The 23,536-nt window shown below is 35.9% G+C and overlaps 3 protein-coding genes across 3 annotated transcripts; 2 read left to right on the forward strand and 1 right to left on the reverse strand.

Moving 5' to 3' along the window:
* Positions 1-1,510: 1,510 nt before the first annotated feature.
* On the forward strand, positions 1,511-9,823 carry LOC106673802 (zinc finger CCCH domain-containing protein 3). Its single transcript, XM_014406085.2, has 6 exons — positions 1,511-1,635; positions 5,816-5,861; positions 5,952-7,050; positions 7,120-7,275; positions 9,124-9,319; positions 9,375-9,823. The coding sequence occupies exons 2-6, from the start codon at positions 5,819-5,821 to the stop codon at positions 9,792-9,794; spliced, it is 1,914 nt and encodes a 637-aa protein (XP_014261571.1). The 5' UTR covers positions 1,511-1,635; positions 5,816-5,818; the 3' UTR covers positions 9,795-9,823.
* A 1,866-nt stretch (positions 9,824-11,689) lies between these two features.
* On the forward strand, positions 11,690-16,341 carry LOC106673805 (dnaJ homolog subfamily C member 22). The gene is made up of 5 exons (XM_014406088.2): positions 11,690-12,075; positions 12,137-12,284; positions 15,070-15,271; positions 15,353-15,620; positions 15,927-16,341. The coding sequence occupies exons 1-5, from the start codon at positions 11,839-11,841 to the stop codon at positions 16,128-16,130; spliced, it is 1,059 nt and encodes a 352-aa protein (XP_014261574.1). The 5' UTR covers positions 11,690-11,838; the 3' UTR covers positions 16,131-16,341.
* Positions 16,342-18,477: 2,136 nt separating this feature from the next.
* On the reverse strand, positions 18,478-20,160 carry LOC106673804 (odorant receptor 22c-like). Its single transcript, XM_014406087.2, has 5 exons — positions 19,253-20,160; positions 19,088-19,190; positions 18,911-19,015; positions 18,696-18,851; positions 18,478-18,635 (listed from the first exon to the last, which is right to left on the reverse strand). Exons 1-5 carry the CDS (start codon positions 20,122-20,124, stop codon positions 18,579-18,581), a joined length of 1,293 nt encoding a protein of 430 aa, XP_014261573.2. The 5' UTR covers positions 20,125-20,160; the 3' UTR covers positions 18,478-18,578.
* Positions 20,161-23,536: the final 3,376 nt, after the last annotated feature.

Raw genomic sequence — 23,536 nt, forward strand, 5'->3', positions numbered from 1 at the left:
CTTAATTCGGTTCGCAAAAGTAATTTAGTTTGGAAAGGTTAATTTTGCTGTTAGAAAATTCAACTCTAATTGTTAATGTTCATTTTCCTTTTATTTATAAAAAATTTAATTCGTTTTTAAAAACATTAGAAACATTATGTGATAGAAATATATTTAGGAGGAAAAAAATGATTTTCTTTGTTCAAAGTTATTTCGGAAATATTCCAATTTGATTTGGAAAAAAATTCAATTTGGTTTTTAAAAAATTTAATGAACTGAAAAAGACATTTGGAAAAAGTTGGATATTATTTGGAAAAAGTTCAAATTGAATTGAAAAATTTAATTTGGTTCGAAAAATTTTACTTTGACCTAAAAAATATCCAATTCAGTTTCAAATTTTTTGAGGAAGTTTAATTTTATTTTTAGAAATAAAATTCGACCCGATTTGAACTGTTTAATTCCTTTGGATTTTTTTTTCATTTGGAAACTGCTATACCGATCACTTGATTTACAAAAAAAATAGATTTTTAATCTAAATGTTCAAATTTGATTTGGAAACCACCAATTGAATTCCCATAAAGTTCGATTTGATCTGTAAAAATTTTAATTTAATTTTCAGAAAGAAAATTCAACGCGATTTGGAAAAAAAGTTCAATTTTATTGAAAAAAAAAATCCAAATTTAATTTTGAAACTACCAATTGGATATCCATAAAGTTCGATTTGATCTGGAAAAATTTTAATTTAATTTTCAGAAAGAAAATTCAGCGCGATTTGGAAAAAGTTCTATTTCTTTCGAAAATTTTCATTTTGAAACTGCTACCAATCACCTGATTTACAAAAAAAATTTGATTTTTAATTTAAACGTTCAAGTTTAATTAGGAAACTATTAATTAGATTTCCACAAAGTTCGATTAAATATGGGCGAAGTTTAATTTGATTTTAAGAAAGAAACTTCAACGCGATTTGGAAAAAAGTTCAATTTTATTGAAAACAAAAGATATATATTTGGAAAATGCTATCATCGATTTACAAAAAAATTAATTTGATTTTTAATCTTAATCTTCAAATTTAATTAGGAAACTACCAATTAAATTTCCACAGTTCGAATTGATCTGGAAGAAGATTAATCTGATTTTCGGAAAGAAAATTCAACGTGATTCGGATAAAAGTACATTTTTTCGAAAATTTTCATTTTGAAACTACTACCAATCATTTGATTTACAAAAAAAATCAATTTGATTTTTAATCTAAACGTTTAAATTTTATTAGGAAAGTACTAATTGGATTTCCATAAAGTGCCATCTGGAAGAATTTTAATTTGATTTGCTGAAAGAAAATTCAATATGATTTGGCTAAAATTCAATTTCTTTGGAAAAATTTTCAAACATGAGTTTAAAAAAAAATAATTTGATTTTTAATTTAAAAGATTCAATTTGATTCATTAAATTAAATTCATTAAATTTCATTATCATCAAAATCATTACTGTTCTCTTGGAAATAGAACTTTTATTTTTTATTGAGGATGTGATTTTTTTTTTTTTTTAATTCCTAAATTCTTAAACACTTGGCCTGCGTTTCTTTCCTTTGACTGTGTCATACGTGATGTCACGACTGCTCAGTACTTCCCTTTTAGGGCTACCTTCGTCCCAAATCAGGTAGGTTTCTAGCATTCAATAAAATCAGTTTTTTTTCCAAACAACGTGAAAATCAAGTTTTTAACTTTGAGCAAACGCCAACTGATTTAAATCCATTTAACCTATCTTGGAAATTTTTTTTGAATTGAATATTTCTGTTTTTCATTTCAACGAATGTTGTTATAATTCGAGTAAGTGGTTTCTCTGATCTTTGACCATAAAGCAATATTTTTACTCTTAGATTATTATTAATTTAATTTTTTGTTGCTTCAATGTAATGTAAGATAAGAACAAGACACATAAGAAAACATAAAATAATTATTATCATGGCATTCATGCCATATGATTATTGTTTTTGAAGTGTTTCTTTTTTTTTCTGCTTAGTCATTCACTAATAAGCCTTTTGAGGGTTTTCAATATATATAGCTAGGTTTACCATTTTGTTTTAACCGTGAGTATTCCAAATGTCATCATTTTTAGTTGTTGTAATTAATTATCCCGCTGTTCATGTACTATTTTTTTATAACGCAAGGTGAAAAAGGAATAATTTTGAGAAATTTTGAACTTGTTTGATTTGATATCATGTCCGAGTGGCTGTTGTTATACAGGGGGTGATTCGCTATTTGTACGACTGTGTTCGTCGGGTGCTTCTACACCTCAAATGCGACAAAAAAGTTCGCACGAGCCACGGTCAGATGCTCAACCCTTTGGAACTCGTCGGCAATAGTCTTTTCCACAATAGCCTGCCTATTGTGGCAAAGTCTATTTCCAATCTGTCATCTTAGTATGGAGTTCCACAAAACCTGGGTAGACACCATCAAAAAACCATTTGCACGTACTCAACGTTTTGTTTTTTTCAAGTATCTACAATTTTTGCCATAAATCTATCTGTAGCCCTTGAATTATACATTTTTGGAGAAATAAATAAAAAAAATATTGAAAAGAACGTTAAATTTACATTAAGAAGGCACCCTTTGAGATTTAAAAAAACACTAATTATTCCAAACCTGCTAAATTTAAAATAAGTAAAAAAAATGTTGCGTTGGAAAAATTTATGATTTATGAAATTTATGAGCTTGGCAAAATTCATAAAAACTTCTTTGTTTAATAAGTTTTTTTGCAGTCTCCCTTTTTTCTTTTAATTACATTGAACCAAAATGCAGAAATTTTATGATAAATGGGGTAAAAAAGGGGGCGACGGTGTGAAAAAGAGGTCATGGGGATTTATCTAGTAATTCAACTTCTTGTCTTGGGCAAAATTTATCTCCCAACTTAAACTTAAAAAAAAAAGCACAGAAAGGAAGAAAATGATATAGAACACATTGTAATTGTGCCAAAAACTATTTCCATCCCTTCATCTTATTATGGAGTTCCACAAAATCTGGGTAGACACCATCAAAAAACCATTTGCACGTACTCAACGTTTTGGTTTTTTCAAGTATCTACAATTTTTGCCATAAATCTACTTGTAGCCCTTGAATTATCCATTTTTGGAGAAATAAATAAAAAAATATTGAAAAGAACGTTAAATTTACATTAAGAAGGCACCCTTTGAGGTCTTCCAATTTAATTTTGGGTAAAAAATACTAAAATATTTTTAAAACTGCTAAATTTAAAGTAAGTAAAAAAATGTTGCTATCTCGTTGGAAAAATTTATGATAGAGCTTGGCAAAAATCATAAAAACTTTGTTTAGTAAGTGTTTTTGCGGTATACTCTTTTTTTTAATTACATTGAACCAAAATGCAGATATTTTATGATAAATGGGGAAAAAAAGGGGGCGACGGTGTGAAAAAGAGGTCATGGGGATTTATCTAGTAATTCAACTTCTTGTCTTGGGCAAAATTTATCTCCCAACTTAAACTTAAAAAAAAAGCACAATAAGGAAGGAAAATGATATAGAACACATTGTAATTGTGGCAAAGACTATTTCTATCCCATCATCTTATTATGGAATTCCACAAAATCTGGGTGGACATCATCAAAAAAACCATTCGCATATATTCAACTTTTTATGTTTTTTCCACGTATCTATGGTTTTCATCATACACCTACTTGTAGCCCTAGATTTATATATTTTTGGAAAAATAAAAAAAAACATTCAAACGAGTGTTAAATTTTCATTAAAAAGGAACCTTTTGAGATTTACAAAAAAAAAAAAAAAAAAAAAAATTGAGGAGAAAAAGGGGGCGACGTGTGAAAAAGAGGTCATGGGGGTTTATCTAGTAATTAAACATCTTGTTGTGGGCAAAATTTATCTCCCAACTTAAACTTTTAAAAAAAGCACAATAAGGAAGAACAATGATAGAAAACACATTGTAATTGTGGCAAAGACTATTTACTTCCAACCCATCATTCTATTATGGAATTCCACAAAATCTGGGTGGTCACCATCAAAAAACCATTTGCATATATTCAACGTTTTATGTTTTTTCCACGTATCTACGGTTTTCATCATACACCTACTTGTAGCCCTAGATTTATACATTTTTGGAAAAATAAAAAAAAAAGAATTCAAAAGTGTTAAATTTACATTAAAAAGGAACCTTTTGAGATTTACAAAAAAATAAAATAAAAAATTAAAAAACCTAAATATTTCAACAACTGCTTAATTTAAAATTAGTAAAAAAAAAGACATGCAATCTTGTTGGAAAAAATTTAAGATAGAGCTTGGCAAAATTCATAACAACTTCTTTGTTTAGTTCACTAGTTTCGTGGTCCGCTTGACCAATTAATACATGACAATTAATTAAGGGTTTTAGTTGAGATAAAAAAAGTCAATGGCACGAGCGGGACTCGAACCCACGACCTTCGGCCGCTGCTCTACCACTTGAGCTATCGTGAACTCGATCTACTCGGACATCAACTTCCCATCTCAACCACACCTTTTGAATTTTCCCTCCTTTTTACCATTTTTCAATTGCAATTTTTCTTCTTTGTTTAGTAAGCTTTCTTGTGGTATACCCTTTTCTTTAATTACATTGAGCCAAAATGCAGACATTTTATGATAAATGGGGAAAAAAAGGAGGCGACGTGTGAAAAAGAGGACATGGGGGTTTATCTAGTAATTCAACTTCTTGTCCTGGGCAAAATTTATCCCCCAACTTAAACTTAATAAAAAAAAAAAAAAACACAAAAAGGAAGGAAAATGATATAAAACACATTGTAATTTTGGCAAAGACTATTTAAAATTAGTAAAAAAAAAAAAGACTGCAATCTTGTTGGAAAAATTTATGATAGAGCTTGGCAAAACTAAGTTTTTTGTAATTTATTTCATAAAATTCATAAGTTCATTCATAATTTGTTTAGTAAGCTTTCTTGTGGTGTACTCTTTTCTTTAATTACATCTATCCAAAATGCAGAAATTTTATGATTAATGGGGAAAAAACTGGTGATAGCGTGAAAAAGAGGGCATGGGGGTTTATCTAGTAATTCAAGTTCTTGTCCTGGGTAAAATTTATCTTCTAGCAAAAGCACAAAAAGGAAGGAAAATGATACAAAACATAAAAAAGACAATAAACACTCTCAAGTAGAGGAAAAGACAGTTTTGCCTTCCTCTGTACATAAACAACAAGGAGCTACTGACTTCCACTTAAGTCAAATACCTAGGACTATATCTACACAGCAGATTCACACGGAATCCTCAAAAACGTAAGATACAACTGACTTAACAGAAGACTGACAGCTACAAAGAATTTTAGGATGTAGTTGTGAACATCGAAACCATCTAACACAATACGATGCATTTCTACGACCATTTTAGACGTACGAAGTAGAACTGTGGGGTTCTGCCAAGGTCCCTCTGCATCCAATTTTTTTAATTGAAAGCGCTCAAATAGTCAAAGCTCCTTACCACGTCACTATCCATGACCTCAATAGCCTTTTGTCCAATGCTTCCAAAAATTCAATACCAACCATCCTAACCATTCTTCCCAAACCATGTCTTCACCTTCCTTTCTAAGAACTGAATTGGCCTTAATTGATTTTGAGATCTCCTCACCCCTTAATGCCTCGTATTGAGTGTCAGCATTGGCTGGTCTCTTAATTATCTGTGTTTGTGAGAAAAAACACATATTTGTTATTTGTATTTTGGTTTGTGTAGCCTTTAAATAAATTATTTTAAAAAATAGTTTTCATATATTTATCAAAGTACTCAGGTCAATAAGATTTTGTATCATAGTAACATTTAATTGACTATTTCAGGTTATGCGAATGGCTGATGATTCCCAAGCAGGTGATGCTGAGTATCGTAAGTAGTGGGCTTTGAAGTAGAACTTCTTGGGATAAACCATTTTTTTAAATATATTTAATAATTTAATAGTAAACGTTATTTTTATAGAATCCCGGTATAGGTACCAGATTCCGAGCAATGTCGTCGTAAATAGTCCAGAAGCGAATTATAAATTTAGCCAATCAGGGGTTTTTCCCAAAAATATCCACGTGAATCCTCTCTGTAGCAGAAACCTGCTAATTAACAAGGAGAAGTTTGTAACTGCTAATTATGAAAGCTCGAATCTGGGTAAAAAGTTGGTTAAGAAAAGTGAGAACAAAATTTATTACAATCCGAAGTTCTTGCAATGCCAAGTTACCAAGTATCCGGGTGAAAGCGGTAAAATGGAAAACATTCACATAAATCCGACGTACTTGCACTCCTCTTCTAGTATTAAGCAGCCCTCTGTGATACATGTCAATAGGAATTTTTTAGTCGATACAAATACAAATATTCGACTAGCTAAATCTGTACCTGATCCTACAAAACACTTAGTCCTGCAAAATTCTTTGTATCAGAATGCGCATGGCACGAAGCTTCCTCCAGGAGAAAACATACCTTCCATAGCACCCAACAAAACAGGGCCTTCAAAATACAAATATATAAACAGGACTGTGGTTGAAAACAAAAACCCAGGACAGTTACAAGGAGTGAAACTCAAAACAAAATATTCAATAAGAAAAACCACTCCTCTGAACAAAGCTGAGTACAATTCAATTTACACTCGTAAAATTGAAAAAAAAGTATCATCTGAATTTAAGAGGATCAATGCTCGGAAGATAATCAGAAGGTCAATCTTGAAGGCGAAAATTGAAAAAAGTAAAAAGCAAGCCGGTAAGCCTCAGTTGAGAAGGTCTCTTGTTACTCGGTACAAAGTAATAAGGACGAATCGCACATCAAAGAAAGATATTTCATTGGCTAGCAATTCCACATCAAGCGGAGAGTTCAGCAGAGTAAGCACGACGAAACTTATAAGGAAATCTGTATTGCAACAGCACATCGAAAACAGAAGACAAGTCAGAACTAACGTACCGAAAATGTCGATCCTTGATCTCACATGGCTTAACACAAGTCTTAAAAATAAGTCTGCTAGTAATCACTCGTTTTGGAAACACAAAGCTAAAGAGCCGGCAGGGAAAATTGGAAGCAAGCATGCGAAGCAAAATCAGTATGTTAAATGGAAAACTTTAAGTAACAGGTGGACTTTAGGTTCTTTAAATTTCTTTTAACACTTTAGGTTAAGGAATAGACGCATTATCCACAACCTGACCAAGTTGCTGAGGAAGAACAATCAGCATTGCGCGTTTTTCAACAGATTCGGAAGGTGCAAAGGGAAGGACAAGGGCACATGCACAAAGATCCATGACCCAAAATATGTGGCAATTTGCAGGAGGTGAGTTCTATTATAAAAACAATAGGTGAAAGGAATTTGCTTTGGCTGAATATTATGATAAATATACATACCACTTGAATACTAGGCCAGAATACTGTATAATTTATGTACAGTGAATGTACAAATATTATTCCTTCTATTTATTTATTTTTTTATGATTTTTATGGGATTTATCTAATGTGTAGGTATAGATATAATCCAATCCGATTACACATTTGAAAAATGGGAAAAAGGAGGGAAAATTCAAAAGGTGGGGTTGAGATAGGAAGTTGGTGTCCGAGTGGATCGAGGTCACGATACCTCAAGTAGTAGAGCAGCGGTGTATCTAGCCGAAGGTCGTGGGTTCGAATCCCGCTCGTGCCATTGACTTTTTTTCTCAACTAAAAACCTTAATTAATTGTAATATATTAATTTGTCAAGCGGACCACGAAATTAGTGAATTTATAGATATAATATTCGGGGTGAAAGCAGTAAGTGTAACCACAGTTTGTTAAAAGGTGCATTGGTGTCTCTTCTGATTCCTTGGAAAATCTGCATGTACCACATTGCCTATTCACTTTGCATTGTCCCATTAGGATTCAGTTTTTCCTGCTTCTTCTGATGCATTCTGTTACTTCTTTCGTTCTCACTGGAAGATTCTTGGTTTGTTTGTGTCCAATGAGTGAATTCCACTGTTTCCTCCTTTTCGACCTGTCTTTGTTTCTAACAAGACTAGTAGGTGCGTTGGTGTCTTCTGCTTCCTTGCAGAATCTGAACATGTTGGTTTATACTAATCTTCCTGAAATGCTTGTTCAGTCCACAGTGTTCTATTTTTCCTGCTTCCTTCGAAGCATTCTGTTGCTTCTTTCCTTATGAAACTCACTCGAAACCTCTTGTATTGTTTCTTGTGAGTGAATTCTGCCATTTCCAAGTTTCGTATTGTCCTGTCACTCCATACCGATGGGCTGAAAATCTCAGCAGTATAGCAGCCTGCTCTCTTGTTTCCATCTACTTCTATATTTCCTGGGTCCCAGCAGAGAATTAATTTTATTTTCTAATCATAATTTATTTAATTTAATTTTACAATAGTTGATAATGTTTGAGCTTAGTGCACTGATGGCTTCCTTTCTGACATGTTTTTGTTTTTGTACCCTTTGTTCATTGAACTCAGCACTTCTTTCGTGGACTTCGGCCTGGAAGATACTGGCATACTTTCCCATGGTTCTGAGTATTTGGTTTGTGTCGAACCCTCCTGCCCCCTTTCTTGCCTTCCAGATCCATCAGTGTACCAGAAGTGCAGTTATCAACGGGCGGGTCTTTCCCTTTTCCTTTTTTGGTATTTTTTGGTACTTATGTCTGTCCGAAAATTTTGTTCGACAAACATCCTGTTCATGTCTTCCTTATCAATCTTTTATGGAAGTCAAATTCAATATTGGGACGTCGGTGGTTGCAACAGTTTAGGCGTTGATACGGTGCTCATCACAGTAAGGTCCCAGGTTCAAATGCAGGGCCACTGGACTTACTTACAAATGGGCTTTTTTTTCTTTCCCCCCCCAAAAAGCACTAGCACCCTGAGGGCTGATATAACCTCTGCTGTTGCGAACCCTCGTTAAAATTAAAAAAAAAATCAAAATCATCAACTGGATTTTTTCTTGGATTTATTAACCATGGAACTTATTCAGCAATTATTGCATATTGAAAATTCATTTTGTGGAATAATCATTAGTTGTTTTTTTCAGTGATTACTCTTTCTAATTAGTAGAAGGGGTAAATTAAAACTTAGACAGTATTAGAAAGAATGGAGAAGTCTTAGTTATTTTCTCTCTTTATTCTTGTTTAGAATTTGATACCTTTTGTAATAATGTTTAGATTGCTCCAAGGGGAGTGCAGTAATAAAGATTGCTTGCTGTCTCATGACGTTAGGCCTGAGAAGATGCCGACATGCTTGCACTACTTGGCCGGGCTGTGCAAACGAGAAGACTGCCCCTTTTTGCACATAAAAGTGAACGAAAAGGCCCCAGTCTGTACATATTTTCTCCAGGGGTTTTGTGCCGACGTTTACAAAGTGAGTCAAAGCGATAACGTTCACATTTGTTTATTCATACGTTTTGGAATTTCAGTGCACAAAGAGGCATGAATACATTTGCCCGATATTCGCCGAAATGGGCAGCTGTCCCAAAGGTAAGTCATGTGTGTATCCGCATAAGTCGCGTACAATTAAGTCTAAGCTGCTCGAGACGGACCAAAAGCCTCTGATACTGAAGCGTAAGAAAGCGAAGGCGTTGGTACGAAGAGAATCTGAAGCAGGTAACGAGCAAACACCAGTTTCAAGTGATGTTGGTAAGTCTGAAGAAAAGTCCCAATCAGAAACCAACAGAGATTCAGAGCCCAAACCATTTACACGCTATTTTTCAATGCCGTTTGCTTTCGATCCATCATGTGATAACGAAAAAGACTCATCAAGTGATGATGATGATGGTGATTCTGATTCCGATAATTCTGTTGAAAGTAGCGATATAAAGTTAGAAGTTGATCTCTAATAAAAATAATCAATTTGTTTTTAAGATTATTTATATATCTCTTTACAACTAAAGAGTTGAGCGTTGTTGCCGTTTTTTGAAAATGATTATTTACCGTTAGACAATGTGAAGAACAGAGGTGCTAGATTTTAATGACAAGTTCCTTTATTGTAATGGTTCAGTTTATTGAGCAATACTTGTGACTAAAAAGCTCTACGATTTTTTTCTTTTTTTTTTAAATTGACTGTTGATTTCAACTGTAACGTACTTATTTAGCCAAAATTTAGCCTTATTTAATCAAAATCAGTTGTTAGCATTTCTATTATTTCACCAGATGACAATGAAACTGAGTTTTTAAAATAAAATTAAAATAGTACAATAAGAAAAAGCTCAAGTGTGCTTAGGATTATTTCCTAAGCTGTACAAAGAGACATGTGCTCGGTGAAACTTTTATTAATGGTATTGTCAATTCTTTAGCATTTGTTGACCAGGGCCCATCGTCGAACCGGAAAATATTTATAAAACATCTTTTATGAATAAATCTATTTTTGAAGTGTTATTATTGCATTTGAAAGGTCAATTATCTGGCTGTTTAATTTGTCTTTCTATTGTAAATATATAAAGTATGTAAAACTTGTTTTTGTTATATTATTTTTGATACAAATAAATTTATTTGAATAAAATTGTGTTAATTATTTTTTCCTTGAAATACATTAGTCATAAATTAAACAGAAAAAATTAATTTTTGTGTATTGTGAGTTGAGCAATTTCTTCCTATAACAACACTCACCAGGGGGGAAATTATGAGGCCTTAGGCACTTAAGGCGTCTTAAGAAGATCAAGAGTTTAGGGCAGATGTTGGGAGTTGGGTTAAAGCTCTAAATTATGAATTCATGTTTTCTTTTATTTTCGAGGACAAATGAATTTGGAGGTCTATGTTGATGTGATTTAAAGAGCTTTGGCAATAGTTCAAAAAATTTAGTACTATAGTGGCTGGATTTGGAGTTTGGAACGCTTGGTTCGACACAAACAGTTGAATATCGGACTTCCAGATTAGTTGTATTAATGTGTACACGAGGTTACAGTTTCTGAGTCTTAACCTCCATTTTGCATCGCTTTAGGTGGTTGGGATGAGGGTCCAGGTTTCTATGGAAGTGTCTGCATTGACTTATGGTGGGATCTGCAGGTCTGGTTGGATATAAAGTGGGGCAAGTACAGTGATTCAAAGATTTAGGACTGGAGTGACTTGATTCTTTGGAGGTTGGAACTCTTGGTTGAACCACACAGTTTAATTGTGTACGTCCTGGTAGTAGTTAAGTCTTTCGAGCAGTCCATTCAAATTTGTTTGTTTGGATGCCACCTGTCATGCCCACTTGAACAGCTCCACAAACGCCCTCAGGTAGCAGCCCTATAATTTTATTTTGTAACTTTCCAGAATGGGTGGTTGCCTTTTATCCTAACAGCAAGGTGGAAATTTAACGTTGGGAGTAAGTAACTAGAAGGGTACAATAATGATGGTAGGAGTTAAAAAAATGATAGTGTAACAACGTCAGTTGATAGTATGCACCTCTTACACCCACAGACCTCAGGGTAATTGGGGTAAGCTCCTCCTTTTCTTAGTATTAATTAATGAAAATTAATTTCCTAATTGGATCGTGGTTTTCTGACAATTGCCACTATAAAAGGCTATTATAATTAAAAAACATTTTTTTGCGGGATATCTTTTGCTTATCTTCCACAAAGAAAATTTCTTCGGATTAGTTTTGAAAATTTTAGAAGTTTAGATGGCAGTACGATGATCGGAAAGTCACGGTCACCACTTCAGTGAAGTGTGGTTGCCACTTGACAGTTGACACTTGACAATGACATGGCGTCGTCATACAGAGTACCGCAAGGTGGCCGGAGACCGGAGTCTCGCTCAGTGGTTGCGATCGACGTCATGGTCCCGAGGTGGTGGTGGCACGGCCGCCTTGGAGTAGGAGATTCCCGTTCATAAGTACCGTTATCGAACAAGACTTGACAGGCTCTCTGCCAGCTCACTAGTGCACTGTCCGGCGGTCGAAAAATGCCCGAGAAGAGTCTGTTCGTCACCTACTTCCTTTGGTTGTTCTTCGGAGTCTTCGGCCTCCACCATTTCTACCTCGGCCGGGACATCCAAGGCTTCCTATGGTTCTCAAGCTTCGGCGGCTATCTAGCCGGGTGGCTCAGGGATTTATTCTACATTCCGAGCTACGTCAAAGCGGCCAACCACGACAGCGACTACATGTCCCAGTTCTCCGATAAAGTCAGAAATAGCAAATCTGTAGGTGTCACGTTTTCCCAGTTTCTTGACGGACAAAATTAATTTTAAAAAATTTTTACAGCCACCTTACTCCTTATGGAGGAACTGCGGTTGTGTCTTCACAGCTTACATCTGGGGATCAATGATCCACATGGCCATACCAAAAGAAGAATTTAGCAACCCTTACACCGATCTTCTGTACCATTTGGTGCCATTGGGCATCGCTTTAGGTAAGTTCAAACAATCTTTAAATTTGCTTCTTACACAATGATGGTCGGTTGGACGGTCCGCGAATTTGAATGAAAAATATTTATAACTTTCTTTTCTTAATTCATTGGTTCAGGTTTTGAGTGTCATGATAAAAACAATATATAAGAGCGATTGATAATTATTTACTAAGAGTACTTGATAAATTCATTGGCATTCTACACCCCAAATGAAAAATTATAAAAGCTTGTCTTGCGGACAGACTTTATACTGTTTAGTGTTTAAACAATATAATTATTTTGCATATTGTTAAGTAATAAAACTCATTTATTATTATTGTTATTACAAGCTTGCCTGCTAGAGAAATTTTACGTATTCCACTATAGCATCAGAAGAACTCAACTATCAATTTATTAAAACTTAAAAAAAAATTACACCTGCAGAAAAAACATAATAATGTTGCATTTAGTGATTTTTTTTTTCAAATTACTGTTTCAATCAATAGCTAAACCAGGTCAATTCTGAGATTTCATCTAGAGCTCATCCGGGTTGAAGAACCTTTAGTTTGGGCATTTCCGCCTGCCAGTCATCGCAGTTTTGGTCTGTCAGATGTGTTTTAGCTTCTTGCCATCTTCATTTACCGTGATCAGATGCATCGCTGAAGACGGTGAGAAGCTGAAATATGCCTCAAAGACCGAAACCGCGAGGATAGGCAGTGTTACATTAATAATGTATAACTCAATAACGAGCTGGCAATTCCAGATTTTGTGCAATTTATAAGAAACTTCCCGCAGGCCTCGAGAATGGGCCACCCTGAGTCATTTCAGCCCAAAAACAATCAGTTTTCAAAACCACTCATTCACCCAGGGTGGAGGAGTATTTGATATTCCTCCATCACCCATCACAAATATTTCGTAAATAATCTAATTGAGTCGTTTGGGTTCTCAACAGTTTACCTACGGTCTCTCTCATAACAACGCTAATAAATACTTTCACTCTCAATACGCACCAAAACAGCCCTTTTCCTCCAAAAATCGGAAAGGTGGTACCAAATATTCGCTGTCGTCCTCATGTACAATTCTCACATCGTGTGGCATTCCTACACGCTCTTTATGTAGAAATAAAGAATGACACACTTCACGTTTATTATGCCGCCTGTCGGCTATGGAAGAATATCAAGTACTCCATCACATCCACACATAATTGAGGGTCGATGGGTACTCAGTATTCTGCCATAAAACAAACTCCCGCTAATAAATACATTCAGTCTCAATATACACAGAGATAAAAGACGAGATATGTATTTATCTTTATAGTGAGTTATACTGCATTACACACAGTAAGACAGTCTTGTTTTCTCTAAAAATCGGAACAGGGGAACCAAATACTCGCTGTCGACTTCATGTACAATTCTCATATCGGGTGATATTCCTACACCCTCTCTATGTAGTACCAAACAATGGCACCCTTCAATTCAAGCAACGTTTCGGACAGATTCACGGGCTTTGGCCCAGAAGTGAGCGTCCGTGTGTCAATCTCTCATGGCCTATTCTTAATCGGGTGAGGATAACCTGTCCTCTGTGTGGAGCCAAATAATGGCACCCTTCATGTCTTCTAGGCCACCTATCAACTATGAAAAAATAGTGCTCTATCACAATCTTCACACTATATAAATATACTAATCTCAATTAGATGGGATATTCAGTATTCCGCCACGCTAGACATTCACGCTAATAAATACATTCAGTTCCAATATACACAGAGAGACAAAAAACGAAATCTCTATCTTTACAGTGTGTATACGGTAAGAAAGTCCTGTTTTATCTGAAAATCGGAACAGAGGAACCAAATACTCGTTGTCGTCCACATGTACAATTCTCATATCGGGTGGCATTCCTACACGCTCTTTATGTGGAGCCAAAGAATGGCACTCTTCGCATCTTCTAGGCCACCTTTCGGCTATGGAAGAATATCAAGTATTCCATCACACTCCGCACATAATTGAGGGTCGATGGGGTACTCGGTATTCTGCCACACTACTCACGCTAATAAATACATTCAGTCTCAATATACATAGAGAGACAAGAGATGAGATCTTTGTAGTGTGTTATACTGTGTATTATACACAGTAAGACAGTCCTGTTTTCTCTAAAATTGGGAAGGCGAACCAAATAATCGCTGTCGTCCTCATGTACAATACTCACACCGGGTGGTATCTTACACCCTCTCTATATAGAGCCAAAGATTGGCACCCTTCAATTCGAGCAACCTTTCGCCCAGATTCTTTGGCCCAGAAGTGAGTGTCCGTGTGTCAACCTCTCATGCCCTATTCTTAATCAAGTGATGATGACCCGTCTCCTGTGTTGAGCCAAAGAATGGCACCTTTCACGTCTTCTAGGCCACCTATCGGCTATGGAGGAATATCAAGGACTACATCACACTCCACACAAATTATAAACTAAGCTAATTGAGGGTCGTTACTCAGTATTCAGTCACTTCACATTCACGCTAATAAATACATTCCATTTCAATATACATAGAGACCCAAGACATTTATAAGTATTGTACACAGTTAAAACAGTCCTATTACCTCTAAAAATGGGGAAAGGAACAAAAAACTCGATGTCGTGCACGTGTACAATTATATCGAGTGGCATTCCTACAAGCTCTCTATATGGAGCCAAGGAAGTTAATTAGTAATATGTAATAAAGTACAACGAACAATAATAACATTTTATTATTAAGAAGTCTGTGGTATACCGTCTTATCTTGTCAAGTTTGTGTATTTTTAATATACTTTTTTTTAAGGTGTATGGTCAGTTGGAAATATAGGACATGAGGAGGGATCTATTAAGTGGCCGCTACTTGCTGCATATGGTTTTTACCCGCTTTATTTATATTATAATGAAGATTGGTCGTTCACACTTATGACCATGGCTAGTACATACGCCTTTGAAATGAAGTCGAAGCAGTGGAAGAGAAAGATCAAGCCTCAAAAAAACTTTCTGCGGTACACTAGTTATATTTTAGGTATGACTTATGAAATTGTGAATCGGTCTTGATAAGAAATACGTAACTGGCAATGTCACAGGAGGGCATCGGTCGTCTTGCTATGCCTGTCTGTCTACTTCGCGCTGTGGACTTCTTCCATTTACTTCAACGCTTCGATCACAGACGACGAAGACAACGAGATTCCTATAAGGGAAGCGATTCACCATTTCTTCACTTCTCCGTGGTGGAACGACTTGAGCCAAAGCCTTTTGGACATCTACAACTACGGCAATACGCACGGATGGGATGAAATCCTGAAAAAGGTCATCGAACTATTGGATCCTCTGGGCGAACAAAACGCATTTAATGTAAGTTCGTAACATTTTTTTTTACACTTATGAGCATTTATTTTTAACAATATTCCATCGAATATTATCTTATCAATTTCAAGATAAAAACTAGTAGAACAATATACAATTTAAAATGTCTTATGTTAGCCTTGAAGAAAAGAACTGATTATTTTATCAATGCCGATTTATTTCATTATAAATAAATATTTAATGAATTTCAAGGAAATAAAATCAATTATAATTCTTCTTTCAATGCAAAGTTGTCATTTGCAATTTTTCTCAGTGCATTTCCGATCTGGAATTTATCGAAAATATTTTTCTTAGGTGCTTGGCCTCTCGGCCGGAGCGAACCAGACTGAGATCAACACCACTTGCCGTAGACTGTCGGTCAAGTACCATCCCGACAAAGTCAAAGACGCCGAAGAAAAAGTCAAAGCGCAGGAAATGTTTTACGAGATTCAACAAGCGTGCGAGTTGCTCTCTTCGAACAGGAAAAAACGAGGGAAAAAGAATAAAAAGTCTGTATGAGACAAATTTCTATACATAATACGATTATCCCGAATAAATTATTTATGTTTTTGATTCGTTGTAATAACACTGAGTACGACGTACAACCGACTGAGCGGATTTTAAATTTATTCATTGACATACTCCTTGCCACGCATTCGAAGTTTTTAAAAAAATGTGATAATGTATATAAAATTTACACCAGTCAATATCTGTAATTAATTTATCACATGTTTTTCTGTAAATATATATTTAAACTACCAAGATTTTTTTTAATCCTTACGATATCCTGCCATTTGAAGTGATATGGAGAGTTGGAAGAGAGACCTGAACCCTCCGCACCAAACGGGAAGAAGAGGTGGAGGCTACTCAAATTTGCCGGGGTGTACGAACAACCAAGGTTCTTGTTGATTGAAAAAGAAAATAAATACTAATAATTTAAAATTTGCTTTTCATACTTGTGATAATAATGATCTGTCCTCTCTTGCCTTTCCCTTTTGCTTACAGTGTTAGATATCCTGGTGTGACATTGAATTCGAATTTGAGATTTAATTTACATCTTTCAATTAATTGTTCTTTTTATGTAAGGTCTTGGTTGAGATATCACGAGCGGGATTCGAACCCACGACCTTCGGCTAATTACGCCGATGGCTACCACACTTGAGCTATCGTGACTTCGATCCTCTCGGACACCAACTCTCTATCTCAACCTACAACGAATTTTCCCTCTTTTTGCCATTTTAAAATGTACAATCAGGATTCGCATGTAGGTTGAGATGGAGAGTTGATGTCCGAGAGGATCGAAGTCACGATAGCTCAAGTGGTATTTAGCCGAAGGTCATGGGTTCGAATCCCGCTCGTGACACTGACTTTTTTATCTCAACCAAGACCTTACAAAAAAAGAAGAATTAATTGAAAGAAGTAACTTTGTCAATTGACCACTAAAACATAAATGGTTTACTTTACATATTGATTCTTTGGTTGCCCGTCTGAGAAAGCTCTTTTATAAATTTAGAATTTTACGCAACTTAATGAAAATTGAACTCTTAAGGGCAATATATTTTTTTCTTGCATAATCCATAAAAGCTTATGATATTGTTTTGTGGGGAGGTACTAATAAATATTACACTAAGACTGGATGGGGGGGGGGTGTCGTGGCCTCAACGATTTAGGCGTTGAAACGGCGCTCATCACAGTAAGGTAAAGGTCCCGGGTTCGAATCCAGCGGCCTGCTTTCGAATCCGACATAGAAATGTTTTTTTTTTTTTTTTTTCAAAAACACCGGCACCCTAAGGGTTTATATGACCTCTGCTGTTGCGAACCCTCGTAAAAAAAAGACTATAATCTCACTTCTTAAACTTATTTACGTAAACCGTATAGATATAATACGAAAAAATTATACAGTGAATTTAAAGTAATGAATCTATACCAAATCTTTCTTAAATATTGATGTTTGTATATATAAAAATAATCTTGCTACAAGTTCCATCAGTGAATATACCACAAGACACAGTTCATTGGCTAACTTACATTTTTCCAAAGTAAAAAAAAAACTACACAATTTTTTTTTGTGGTTCAGATGTAATTTGGTTGGGTTTTTTTCATGCTACTATGTATTATGTTTGTTTATTTGTTTTTAATTTTATATTCATTTTCGTTTTTCAAAGATATATTCTGTTCATTTCTTTGATGATCTCCAAAATCTCCTGCTGTCTAGACAAAACTTCGGCAGGGATGTACCAAAATATTATTTTTTGTTATAAATTTAAATGTAATGTACATTCTTCCCAATATAGATTTATTATTTGGAGATCGTGAGATGCGGTCTGGTGTGACGTAGGTTTTAAAAGACATTTCTTTAACGTGCCAACGTTTCGATCTTTATTGAGATCATCTTCAGGGCTCAAAGTGTTTGTTTTCTGTGTAGAAAGCATCTCTCAACACGACACCCAATAATAACACATCTACACACAAAACAAACACTCAGCCCTGAAGATGATCTCAACAAAGGTCGAAACGTTGGCACGATAAAGAAAATGTTTTTCTAAAACCTACGTCACACCAGACTGCATCTCACGATCTCCAAATAATCATTAACTAACCGTCACTAAACACCACACACGCATTATTATTGTTGTTGAACTATTAACAGATGACTAGTTACTATGTCTAAAGGAGACAGAGCATATCGTAGTAACTGCTCTGCAGGAGCTAGGAAAGGAAGCAATGAAGTCCATACCATGCCCTTGTGAAGAATGAAGTACTTCATTAACTACATGAAAATCGAGAGCTAGGATAAAATAGACGTAAGGTTAAATAAAAAAATTAAGAAATCCTTATAATTCCAAAAGGAAAAATAAATCTTGCATGTTTCTGCCAAAGACTATTTTTACCTTTATTTCTGCTATTGCATTTACTATAATAATAAGAACTACAATAAAACAAGCTGATGATTGCAATAATTGTCCATTATTCATTAACGAATCTTGACATCAAGGCTGATGACGAGTAGGTCAACTGTAGCAACTAAAAAAAATATTTAAATTTAGGCTAATTATTTTGGTAAGTTCAAGTAGGATATCGTACACTAGTTAATGTCGTCAAATTGACCGGATAGAGCTGGACTGCAATTAAAGAAACAGGTCTCAGCGAGCGCACCATTAACATTTGGCCAATTTTTCTAAAATTGGCATCGCCTTTGTACCATTCACCGCTGTAAAATCCCATACCAACTTCTTCGCTCTAAAACAAACACTTGTTAATCTAGATAATTCTTTTCTTTGTTAAAATAAAAGACGGACTGCAGCTTCCAAATACGCTCCGCAGTAGCAATATAGCACATTTTCGACCATACAATACCCGAGGTAAACTACAAATTTGACAGTGAATAACGCATCCTTTGTCCCCTGAAATTAAATTTATTCTAAAATAAGCATATTTAGCAATACTCTATATTATACTTTTTTTTATAAACTTACATAATACTGAAAATGAAAAACTGAAATTATCATAATCAACAGGCCTGTACCAAGTTGGGCAGTTATAAGGAAATTATAAAGGTCTCGAATTTGATCCCCGACCCTGAAAAGTCCGTTAAAATATTTTTGGTTTTGTTAGCTACTTTACACTTTTTATTCACGCACTTCATTGTAAGTTGATGATCTTTTACACAGTTAAGCAAATGGTCGTTCATACGTTTGTTAACAGCTTCCGAAGAGTTGATATCATCTTCCTTAATTTTTGACAGACGGGTTGGTAAATTTCTCTTCACCAAGAAATCCGACCTCCGTATATTGCTGAGCACAAAATTTATGACTTGTATGTGGCCCCAAAGCAGCATGACAAGCTGTATGAGTATGCATTCGTGAAGACTGATGACGAAGCCTGCCCAAGCGCATACTATGAATTCAAAGACGTAGACGCACTCTGACCAAGGTGTTATCGTGTAGTTAAAAGGATATCCTCCTCCTAATATTTTATTCGGTGTGTTTGTTTCCATATTATCTAATTTTATGTTCAATTCCTCTCTGAAGTACTGCGATCTAAGGATGGGAATGAAATTCCAAACTAGGACGCAGATTGCATTCGCGCTGATTCCCGCTATACAAAAATAGTTAGAACGAATTGCAATCTTTTTCATAATTTCTTTCGCCTCTTCTGCTTTATCTTTCGGAATACATCTCAAAAAATCTTTCTTCATCATGTTAAGTATCTGGCATTGGCTGTGCAATCCAAACCAGAATACAAGGACCTTCAGAACCGATTGCAAGCCTGAACAAGGATTTAAAACGAACATAGTCGCCGCTTGAAAGTCGACTTCGCTAAAAAAGATGCTTGATAAGCTGAACATCACATAATGGCCAGGAAAAAGGAATGAGATCAATAGACCAATTTTCAAGAGGATGTTCTTCTTGCCTGTCACTCGATAATCATTGATAATCTTCCACAATCCAGAATACTTCATGTAATTAACACTAAGCCCCTCAACGAGGTCCGATTCCTCTAACGGCTCCATTGCTAATGGCCGCTATTAGAGCATTAGACAACATATATAAAATTAATAGGTACAAACTTTAATAACCAATCATAGTAAATGGAATAGCAAATGGCAAATGGTAACTAACTACTATCTTGTTTTCTATAAATTTTAAATTCTAATTTACTTTGTGACAATACGAATCTTTTGGGCTTGTAAAAATGACTTATACATAGTAATAATAATTTATTTTTAGTCCTTCTTCACTGCCATTGTTGGAGATCCTTAGCGTTGGATCAGCAATAATCTAAACTTATTTCATCCAAGCTACCTCCAGCATCCGTGAACACCTTGAGCTTATCGAAGACTGGTGAAAGAAGTGGAAGACAAGACTGAACGAAGAAACATGCACTCAGTGTATTTTACGCTGAAAAAGCAGTCTTGCCCTCCATTGTACATCAATAACAAAGAGATACCAGTTTCCACTCAAGTAACATTCAGTTAGTTCAAGTAGCTCAAGTAACATATCAGGGACTGTATCTGGACAGCAGAATGACTTGGAATCCCCACGCAAGACTTAAAAAACAACTATACAAGACTTGGTCTACTACGAAGACTTCGAAGACCGAAATCGACTTTGACAACTAAGACAAAGCTAACACTGTACAAGACTTTACTTAGACCAAAATGGACATACGGAGTGGAACTGCGGGGTACTGCCAAGCCATCCAATATCCAAAGTACTTAAACAAATTGTGAAAGCTCCTTATTATGTCACTAAACTCACTATCCACAAAGACAAAGACCTCAACATTCCTTTTGCCAAGGAACTGATCCGGTCCAAACTTTCCAAACCAACCTTTCGAACCATCCCAACCATACCTCAACCGACGGTGGACCCGGGATCTCCGTAACACCTACCTAATCATAGACACTGAGTGCCAGTAATGGCTGGCTCCTCAAAGCATGTGTTCTAGTACTGGCATTAGTGCTAGTGTTGCGCTGGGTGACACATTAATCACGTTTACATATTTGTATAGTATACGATCATGTATAGGTAACAAAAAAAGGTAAAAATTGTAAATTGCTAAGGAAAAATAACAACGGACAGATAAATTTTGTTTTAGATTTTAAATTCACATTTCATTATCGCGTATTTCCTCCTCTTGCCTTAATTACGTCTCGAAGACGCCTCGGCATACTTTCTACCAGTCTGGAAATGTCTCTTTCCTGGAGGTTATATCATTATTCACGAAGAGTCCTTTCGAGATCGTGGAGCAGCGTATCAGGAAGTGATGGTCGTGCTTTTATTCGTCTTTTGAGGTTATCTCATAAATGTTCAATGGGGTTCAAGTCTGGAGAACGGGCTGGCCAGGCAAAGACCCTGATGTTATGCTGGTGAAGTTTGTCTGTACTTTACAATTAATTAAGGTTTTTAGTTGAGTTGAAAAAAATGTCCGAGTGGATCGAGGTCACGATAGCTCAAGTGGTAGAGCAGCGGCGTATCTAGCCGAAGATCGTGGGTTCGAATCCCGTTCGTGCCATTAACTTTTTTTCATCTCAACTAAAAACCTTAATTAATTGTAAAGTATTAATTGGTCAAGCGGACCACGAAATTAGTGAATTTATGTTGTCTGTACTATGCGAGCGACATGTGGACGGGCATTGTCGTGCATTAGAATAGGATTGTCGTTGATTTCATCGAGGATAGGCAACGCATGATGTTCTAAAATTTCATCCACATAGCGAGTGGCCGTCAAAGACTATCCATGAACAATAGCCAACTCTGCATGACTGTCTATTGAAATTCCCGCCCACACCATCATTGAGCTATGTTGAAAAGGTTGGCCCTCGTAATAATTACAGGCTTCGTACTTTTCATTTCGCCTTCTCCATACTCTTTCACGTCCATCTGGAGATCGTAGAGCAAATCTACTCTCATCTGTAAAAAGTACAGCAGACCAATCGTACAAAGACCAATGACTGTGTTCTCGACCAAATGGGAGCCGTACAACTCTGTGTGCTCTGGACAATTCTGATCCTCTTGCGGGGCGAAAAGCCATCAGTCCATACTGATTTAATCTTCTTCGAGCAGTGCGTTCAGAAATTTGGACACCTCGAACTTCCTGGAGCTGATGAATCGCTTGACCAACAGTATGGTCATCCTGTGGTTCTGTTACCCTAGGGCGTCCACACCTGATGGAATGCCCATCATCACGCGCAACATCCTCAGTACCAAGTGGCATTTTTACGTTTAAAAATTGAAATTAAGAAAACAAAGATGTAAACTAAACGATTTATTGCTTCAAAATACAAATGAGACTGAATAAACATTTTAAAATGCGTAAAATGGAAACATTGAAAAATCCTTTATCCTTGTTTGGATTAAGGGTTGTGTTTATAATTCTGATGGGAATATTGGTCGACCGATATTCCCATCACACACTGATGCAAACATCTCAATTATAATTCAACAGTCATCAAAAGTTACATTAAAAGATTGTTGAGATAATTGGTCAAGCGGACCACGAAATTAGGGAATTAAAATATTGTGGACATCCAATCCTGCTACCCCTAAAAGATCGCTTTCAGCTAATATTTTTCCTTCGTTGATTTCATTCGATATTACTCTTATTCTTAAACCTATTTCAATGGCTATAGTCAGCCATTTGAGTGAGTATGACAGTGCCAGGGTCATAACATTATAAGAGGAAGAATACAGCTTAGGCGAATTCGCCAGGAGACAGAGTATAAAATCACTCTACAATAGAAAGAGTTCTTCAGCGCTTCAGAAAAACAGGGCTTCCCAAGGCAGGGCAGGGTCGACCTAGGTCTACAGACCAAAGAGACGATAGATTCATCGTCATCAGGATATACGAAACCGCAGATTTACGGAAAATGAGATAAGAAATCCCAAGACAAGTTCGAAATGTTTCGATTTCCTCCATTACTGGAAGAAAGCTCAATGAAAATAACTTCAGGGCCTGACACCCGGCTCGTGGACCTCTTCGTAAAATGTCCGGGTGTACGGGTACATGTGAATTGGACGTTGGAAGATTGAGAACGAGTTTTCTTTACAGAGGTTGTCCTCAAATCTTCAGATGGGCATAATTTCATATGGGGACGATCAGGAGAAAGATACGGCCCATGGTGTCTGGTTCCTTAGGTGGCATTCCACGGCGAGTCATTTAATGCTCTGGGTGGCATTTACTTGGACGCCAGTACCGAATTGATTGTTGTGCGAGGATGATCTCTAACTTCACAGAGGTACTTAAAAGACATGAGAAGAACATGTAATTCCATTCCCCCCTCCACAACGGTGAGAGATTCTTGTTATTGTAGCATAATTCCAGGCCCCATAGAGCATGTATTGTGGATGACTACCTGAATGAGGGTGGAACTGATAGCTTGGTGTGGCCACCTCGAAATCCAGATTTGAACCCAATCGGAT

The sequence above is a fragment of the Cimex lectularius genome, unplaced genomic scaffold (assembly GCF_000648675.2).
Source record: "Cimex lectularius strain Harlan isolate CLEC.00 unplaced genomic scaffold, Clec_2.1 scaffold42, whole genome shotgun sequence".
Taxonomy (NCBI): domain Eukaryota; kingdom Metazoa; phylum Arthropoda; class Insecta; order Hemiptera; family Cimicidae; genus Cimex; species Cimex lectularius.